The sequence below is a fragment of the Bison bison genome, unplaced genomic scaffold (genome assembly GCF_000754665.1).
Source record: "Bison bison bison isolate TAMUID 2011002044 unplaced genomic scaffold, Bison_UMD1.0 scf7180017863885, whole genome shotgun sequence".
Taxonomy (NCBI): domain Eukaryota; kingdom Metazoa; phylum Chordata; class Mammalia; order Artiodactyla; family Bovidae; genus Bison; species Bison bison.
In genome coordinates, this window is record NW_011494457.1 from 128,194 (window position 1) to 136,675 (window position 8,482).

The following is an 8,482-nucleotide window of genomic DNA, read 5'->3' on the forward strand; positions in this document are numbered from 1 at the left end:
AAAGGGGGCACACAGCTGCTCTGTGCGTCTTGGCAGGGTGGCCTTTCCCAGCCCCCGCTTTATACCAACTGGGCCCCTAGCCCCAGCCTGGTCCTCCTGCAACTTACTTTTTGTTTTTGTAGCACTTACCACCCAACAAAGGAAGAAATGTACTTATTTATCATGTTTGCTCTTTCTTTGTATCTCGCTTGCTGTTTAGACGCTCAGTCGTGTCGAGTTCTTTTGCGGCCCCATGGACTGTAGCCCGCCAGGCGTCTCTATCCGTGGGATTTCCCAGGCGAGAATACTGGAATGGGTTGCCATTTTCTTCTCTAGGGGATCTTTCTGGCCCCAGAATCAAATCCACATTTTCTGCATTGTAGGCAGATGCTTTACCGATGAGTCACCGGGGAAGCCCCTGCCTCTTCCTACCCTTAACCTGGAATGTGTGCCTCATAAGGGCAAGGGTTTGATCTGTTTGTGTGTGTGTGTGTTTTTAAACTGATATATCCCTAGAGCTTAAAACAGTGCCTGGCATGTAGTTGGCCCTTGCTCAACATTTGTAGTGGAGAAGGCAATGGCACCCCACTCCAGTACTCTTGCCTGGAAAATCCCATGGGCGGAGGAGCCTGGTAGGCTGCAGTCCATGGGGTCTCGAAGAGTCGGACACGACTGAGTGACTACACTTTGACTTTTCACTTTCATGCATTGGAGAAGGAAATGGCAACCCACTCCAGTGTTCTTGCCCAGAGAATCCCAGGGACAGGGGAGCCTTGTGGGCTGCTGTCTCTGGGGTCGCACAGAGTCGGACACGATTGAAGCGACTTAGCAGCAGCAGCAACATTTGTAGAACGGATCCATCCACCCAGCGCATCACTCCTACATTCGTTCAGGCTGCCCCCCTTGGAGGGGTTACCCTGTACTGGGCCCCAGGCTGGATTGGGGGATGCAGAGCACCCCAGGTGGGCTTTGCACTCGTGGTTTCTGGGGAGAGAGGAGGGCAGAGCTGTGATGAAGGGTGGCAGTGTAATAAGTGGTGTGATGGAGGGCGGACGGGGCTGTGACAGCTCATTGCAGGGACACGAGCCCAGCCCTGGGATCCAGGAGAGGTGACCACACAGCAGAGGTCTGAAAACGGAGGAGAGATGGCCTCCTGAGCATGTGCGAGGGTCCGGCAGTGACCCAGAACCTGAGCTTCCCAGGGATTGGAAGTGGGTCAGTCTGGCTCCGGCATGGACCCTATCCTGCCTTGGCAAGTGAACTTGGCATTGCTCTCAGCAGCGCAGTAATAAAGGAACTCCCCTGGCAGAGAGTGGGTGGGGGGTCAGTGGGGGGCAGGATGTGTGCACAGGTGGGGAGTGGGCGTGCTGGGCGTGTCTGCAGTCTGGTGGAGCAGCAGGTTCAGGCGTGGCCTGGAGGACAGAGCTGGGTGAGGCTGGGGTGGCAGACTGGAGCCTGATGGTTGGGGGTCCTGCGATTGGGGGGTGGGATAAGGATTTATACTTTCCCCACTGGAATGGGAGGCTTTGACTTTGGGGGCACCCCCCGCTGAGGTGTTCTGGCCTTGGGGTCTTCCTGAGGCTGGACAGGAACCACTGTCTTCTTTTGCAGTTGAGGCCTCTGGGGCCCAGAGAGGGCCAGCTCTGCCTCAAGGCTGCCCAGCCAGAACTGGCCCCCAGATGTCCTGTCCTGAGTTGGTGCTCTGTCTGCTCATCAGAGAAAGGGCTACACTGGATGTTCTGAGGACTCTGGGGTCCTCTTCCATCTTAACTAGGGGAGCAGGGCCCCAAGCTACACTCATGGGTCGCCTGCAGCCTGCCCTCATCAAGGCCCACCTGGTCTCCATCCAAGGCTCAAGAGTCACAGAGACCAAAACCAGGTAATCTCACCCCAGGAGAGGAAAAGGGAGAGCCATAAGGGAGTGAGAGGCAGAAAGCCTTCTAAGTATCTGGGGGTGAGAATCAGAGAAGGCTGCCTGGAGGAGGAGGCCTTGGCTGAAGAGAGGTGTGGAAGATAAGCAGAAAAGGTAGTCTGAGGTAGATGGTGATGGGTCTTAAGAGCAGTCTCTGCCTCTTTCTCTCCGCCTCTATTCTCTGTCTACAATTCTCTCTTTGTTTCACTTTCTCTGTCTCTCTCTCCTGTAGCGGTTACCAGGGGAATCAAGGGCATGGCGGAACCCTCCGACTTGCTTGAGCTAATTACTTGACTGTGGGCGTTGAAAGGAGGATTAGCTGGGTTCTCGTGAGGTCCTTCCTGGCTCCCTAATCCCGTGGCCCCTGTTCCCTGGCACGGAAGCGATGAACTTGCTCTGAGTCCCTAATTAGCTAATTATGCCCTGGCTCTGTGGCCCTGGGACTCCCTGGGCCCCAGGGGGGCTGTGAAGTGAGGTGGGGTTCAGCTCAGCAGAGGGGAGGGAGGAGGGGAGGAGAGATCGGGCTGCCATTAAGGGAAGCCAGCGGCCAGGCAGGTTCTCAGGAGCCTTTCAGAATTTCAATGTCCTGGAGAGCTGGGAAATGTAATTAATTGAGCAACAACAGCTGGGCCCAGGGGGAGTAGGCGGGAGCAGCCAGGCTGGGATGGTGCAGAGCGGCCTCCTGCAGGCCTCTTTGAGCCCACCGCTTCTCAGGGCTGCTGCCTGGCCCTTCTTGCTTGCCTCCTGCCTCTGTCCTGTCCTCCAAGATTGTTACATCGGCTTTAAAGCCCAGAGCTGGTCAAGGGCTCAGCCTGCTTAGAAATCTCCCAAGTAGCCACCTAGCAGAGACCCCCGGATGCCCTCTCTGACCGGTCACTCCTCTGTGCCTTTGCCACGGCTCCTGTCATCCTGCAGGGCCCAGCTCGAGTCAGTGCCTCCAGCGATGTGCCTAGAGCTCCCTTACTCCGCAGGCCTTGTCCCTTTCCCCAACACTGGGGTCCCCTGTCCCTCTGCTGGCAGACTGCAAACTCTGCAAGGGGTGAAAAATGGGATTTGGGATTTCCCATGAGCCCAGCACTGTGCCTGGTATGCAACAGTTCTTGTAAGTGTTTGATGAATGAATGAATGATGGGGCACCAGAAAGGCCTGCGACTGACTGACTTGATGTTTGGATGGATTGCAAGCTGATTGCTCTGATTTCTCACTTCCCTCTTTCTGCACACCCCGTGTTGTGGGGGCGGATGTGGAGGGAGCAGGGTACTGAGCCCTCACTCACCCTGGCTTGCTCTCAATTGGAGAGCAGGAGCCTGCAAGGGAGCCCCACTGTCTTTCCCAAGAGGAGGCTGACCTAGTTTTGTGGGGTGGGAGGATGGGGGTGAGCATTAATTATTGATTGGAAATTGCTCCATACAGAGCTCGTGATGCAAATCCCAAATAATTATCCTCGTTAATAACTACCTCAGCCCTTGCCCCTGGAATAAATAAAAATCTGGACAGAGCCAGTCTTCTTGTCACCATCCTTTCATCCTCCCCTCTCCAGTATTCCACCCCTCCCCATGACTTTGCACATTGTTCATTCGCAAGCAGTCATTCAATAAATGTTGAATGTAAATGGCTGAGACTCTGCTCTGGGCCAGGACCTGCTGGGTTCTGGGAGTACTGAGGTGACTCAGACAGACCCTGTCCCCAGGAGCGTATAGCCCAGTGGAAAAAACAGGAGAGTAAATGGATAATTATATATTAGGGTTAGAAGATTAGATGTTGATGTAAATGGTGCCTCCAAGGTTGTGCAGTATGCAGCCTGCACAGCTGTACATGACAGCCTACGCTGGGTCAGAGGTGCTACAGTGGCCCAGAACAGATGAGCGAGAGATGGGTTTAGAAGGGGTATGGGAAGTCACAGAGAGACTTCACAGAGAGAAGGCAGATCCTTAACTGAGCTATGGTGGCTAAATAAAGGTTTGCCAGGCACAAGAGAGGTGGAAGAGCGTTCTAGAAAGAGGGAACAGCATGAATAAAAAAAGCATGGAGGTGTGAAATCCCATGGTATCTTTGTGCATGTGTGCTTGCTAAGTCAATTCAGTTGTATCCGACTCTGTGTGACCCTATGGACTGCAGGCTGCCAGGCTCCTCTGTCCATGGGATTCTCCAGGCAAGAACACTGGAGTAGATTGCCGAGTCGTCCTCCAGGGGATCTTCCCGACCCAGGGATCGAACCCGCGTCTCTTACGTCTACTGCATGGGTAGATGGGTTCTTTACCACTAGTGCCACCTGAGACCTAGGGTGTACCTGGGGACAGAGGGAGGGAGAGAGGAAGATGAGGCTAGAGAGGGTACACAGGAATCACAGGATCTTGGGTGGTGTACACTCAAGGGTGACCCACTAGCTCTTGACATTCTTTGGAGCCACAGACACTTATGTGGACCTTCTTCCCAGAAAAATTCATGGCATCATACTTGCATATTTTATAGCAATTTCATAAGGTTCAATGACCTTATGAATGACCTCTTGTAGTCCTTCCAGTGACCTCCCCCCACCTGCCAGGGGTCCACAAACCCTGGTTGCTGAAGAGAATGTCATCTGTTTGTACACATAGTGATGACATGTCCCCATTTGTGTTCTAGAGTGGCTGTTACCAGAAATTGTCCCCTCTCTGTCCTGGGCTCTGCTTTCCCTGGGCTGGCTTCAACCCCAGACAGACACTATCCCTGGGAAGCAAGATGGCCCCAGCAACTCCAGGCTTCACTCCTCCCAACTTTAATCCCTGCAGTAAGAGAGCGTCTCTTTTCCTGTAATTCCATCAGAAGTCTCATTGCCAACTCTCATTGGTCCTAGGTAGAGTCACATACTCATCCTGGACCAATCACGGAGCTAGGGAAACAGACTATGCTGATTGGCCAAGCCTGGGTCATGTGATCTCCATGTCAGCGCACGCAAACCATGGAACTGGAATGGAAGAGTGATGCTGTGTTCAGAGGACTGGGAAAGAGGGGCTGGGCAAAGCCACAGAGGTGGCCCACCTGTCTGGGACGTGCATTCCCGTGGGTTCTCCAGTGACTGGGGTGGCTGGATCTTCTTGAGGAGTCAGGAGGGAGTGGGTGACATGCAGACCATTACCAAAGCCATGGCAGTGGATGACATCACCCAGACTTGAGAGAGTAGGTGCTTTTCACAGCTGGGGGCTGAGCCCATGGGGAGAGAGGGCTTGGAGGGTGCAGATGGGCCAGCCCAGGCAGGCGGGGCAGAAGGGAAGGGTAGGGGAGACAGACATGAAGAGCGGCAAGTGTGTGAAGTGGTGCCAAAGCTGAGCCTGTTCCCCACTTCCTCTGTGGGGTGGGGGCCCCAGTGTTTGCTGAGACTTGGGTGTGGGCCCTGAGCTGGGGGATCTTTGTAGCGTGGTTGCTGTCTTCTTGGGCCCCTCTGCTGAGGGGTCTTATCCTCCAAGAGGGGAAGGGACTGCTTCAAGGTCCCACAGGTCCCAGAGGCCAGCAGCGTGAGGATTTGAACCCTGTTCTCTCTTCATCATGGGCTATGTGCTTTCCACAGGCTTTCCCTACCTGCAGAGTTCTGGGATGTCAGACCTCCTCAGGAAGTGACTGACATGTTCTGTTCCCCTCTCCATGCCTGCCTGAAGCCCCAAACAGGGCACCCCATCACCCTCCCTGGGGACGTCTATCTCCTCTCTCATTTCCCCGTTTTCTCCTCTTGTTGCCTCTGGCTTGGCTTGTTCATTGTAGCTATTTCTAAGGAAAGGAAAAGTCCTCTTCCTCTGGCATCAGGACAGGTCTGGGTACCTTGGCTGGCCAAGGTTCATCTCTAGGTGGTTCTGAGAACTCTTCCTGATTTCATCATGCAGTGGGGTGGGTTAGCAGGATGGTTTTGGTTGGTACAGATGTGTCCTGGCACGGTCAGGGCACTGACTGTTCCAGAGATAAAGGACACTCAGGACACATTTATTAGGGTACCAGTGCCCATCCTGGGTGGGTTAGGGAGATGAGATAACCTCAGTCTCAGACCTCCGGGTACTTGGGGGCTATGGAAAGAGTGCTAACTTGGTGTCAGGACACCTGGTTTAAATCCAGACCCTGCTGCTTCCTATCAATGCGAACTTGGGCAAGTAGCTTCAGCTCTATGAACCTCCAGTTGCCTTTTCTATAAAATAGGGATAATATTACCACCCTCATAGAGTTGTCATGGAGACTGAAGAGCTCGTATTTGTGCATTACCCCGAAAAGCATTTGGCACATTAAAAGCGCTCTGTAAATATCTGCTTATTCACCCATGATCTAGTGGAAATATAGCGGGACGCAGAGCCATTTGCATGGCTTCTGGGAGAAGGGGTCTGGTGGCCACTGAGCAGGTTGAGGGCAGTAAGGAGCCCCTGCCCACGTGTCCCACCTCTCCTCTCACCACCCCCTCTCTGTTCCTCTAACCCTGCTCTCTCCCTCTCCTCTCCGGGCCCTCTGCCCCTGTCTGCCAATCCCTCTACCCTTCCCTCGCCCAGGTATGCGGATCCTGGTGAACCTGCTCCTGGACACACTGCCCATGCTGGGGAATGTCCTCCTGCTCTGCTTCTTTGTCTTCTTCATCTTTGGCATCATCGGCGTGCAGCTCTGGGCCGGCCTGCTTCGCAACCGCTGCTTCCTGGAGGAGAACTTCACTATGTGAGTGCAGCCCCCCATCCCCTGCCCTGGGACTCCTGGCTGGCTTTACCTGGGGCATTGTTCATGCAGAATGTTTCCAGGCTAGGAAGGTCTCCCCATTGAGCACCTGGTCCCCATCCTTACTCCCGGTGGAGCAGAGAGATTAAGGGATGTGCCCAGGTGAGTTGGTGGTAGGTCTCCCATGAATGGTTGGACACCAAAATGAGAGCAAAAGGCCTCTGAGCCCTCCAAACTGTTATGACAAAGTCCCAGTCCAAGATAGGCCTTTAGATGCTAATTCAGCTCCTACTGACTCTTACTTAACACATAGTTTTAACTTACTGGGTGAAAGTGAAAGTGTTAGTCACTCAGTCATATCCGACTCTTTGCAACCCTATGGTCTGTAGTCTGCCAGGCTCCTCTGTCTATGGGATTTCTCAGGCAAGAATACTGGAGCAGGTTGCCATTCCCTTCTCCAGGGGATCTTCCCAACCCAGAGATGGAACCTGGGTCTCCTACATTACAGACAGATTCTGAGCCACCAGGGAAGCAGGAAGCAGCTTACTTGGTAGTTGGGACCAAAAGAGTGGAAGCATCGAACCAGAAGGAGGTTGGGTAGGAGGGGAAGACCCAAGCAGAAGTGATGACAGCAAGGAAAAACAAGACAGAAAACCTCAAAAGCAGACATGAAGCCTGGCTGCCTAATTACAGCACAGACATTCCAATCGGTGACTCTGAGTCATCAGGGAAAGGTCAGCTTGCACTTGGCCCACGTGTGTCTAAAAGCAGTGGGGGTGGACAGCTCCCTAGAGAGAGGCTTGTCCAAAGCTATGTAAACAGAAATTGAGCTGTGGCTCTTGGAGAAGTTGGGTTGAGTCGTCGGAGAAATTGGACCTCTGTAGCATCTCAGCGAGGAGGGGTGAGCAGCACCTTTGAGTACACATACATGGCCATATGTAGTTGGACATGACTAAGCTTTCATTTCGTTTCACTAATATGCGTTAGTGCACTCCTGCTGTGTGCAGGCCCCAGGGACAGAGGTAGGAAAGCATTTTCATTCATCCTGTGACTTGACACGCTCACCGAAGCGGCAGCATTTGCGCAGCTCGGGGGAGGATGCAGCAGAAGGTGGAGTTCCAGCCCTTGGGGATCGAAGGGTGCAGGGACGTGGGGGCACTGCACAGGCAGGGGCTGGGCCTCCCTGTCCGCCTGGCTGCTGGTTGTGGGGATGGAGCTACGCTGGAGAGCCAGGGGGAAGCCTGGGGAAAGAACTGGCTCCCTCTGCAGGGCTCCCTCTGCAGCGCTGCAGGGGCAGATCAGGGCCAGGGCACCCTTGTGGGTCAGGGCCCTGTTTGGGGGAGGGGAGCACACAGTGTCAGTCACTTGTAAGGGGCAGGCCCTGCTTCTCCTGGTCTGGCCTGCACAGATGGAGATGGGCAGGTGTGAGCTCTCAGCTTTGGGGGTTCAGGTCACATCCAGGCCCCTCTGCCTCCCATGGATCTTTTCCTAGTTCATCCTGAGGTGGCCCCCTCTCATTCACCCAGCTCAACCCCAGTGTCACCTCCTCCTGGAGGCCTTCCCTCACCACCCCTTTCCCTCAGACATTATCCCGCTTGATTTTCTTGGCACTGTCTCTGTCTGAACCTGTCTCGCTTGTGAGTTTATCTTCTGGGTTGTTGGGCATCTCTAGTCCAGTTCATCGCCTTGGTTAGCAAGGATGACACGCTCCTGTGTGACACGGGTGGTGACGGTGGTGCTTGACTTTTGACCCCATGCGGAGACCCGGAAACTGAGGCTGAGAGAGGAGAACCTTGCTCCAGGACCTCCAAAGCCTCCCGTGACCACCCCCCAGTGAGTGCGCACAAAGCCTGCCCCAGGCACATAGGCCCCCAGGGAGACCCCAGATGGCCAGACGGAGGGTTCTTGATGAGCAAAGGCGATGTCACC

General features: G+C 54.4%; 1 protein-coding gene across 1 annotated transcript in view; it reads left to right on the top strand.

Annotated features, from left to right (window-relative positions):
• Positions 1–8,482, top strand: part of CACNA1I (calcium channel, voltage-dependent, T type, alpha 1I subunit) — a 112,689-nt gene that overhangs the window by 52,130 nt on the left and 52,077 nt on the right. Inside the window, exon 6 of the mRNA XM_010833752.1 lies at positions 6,397–6,556. Within this exon, the coding sequence (XP_010832054.1) occupies positions 6,397–6,556 (160 nt within the window). The remainder of the gene's footprint in view (positions 1–6,396; positions 6,557–8,482) is intronic.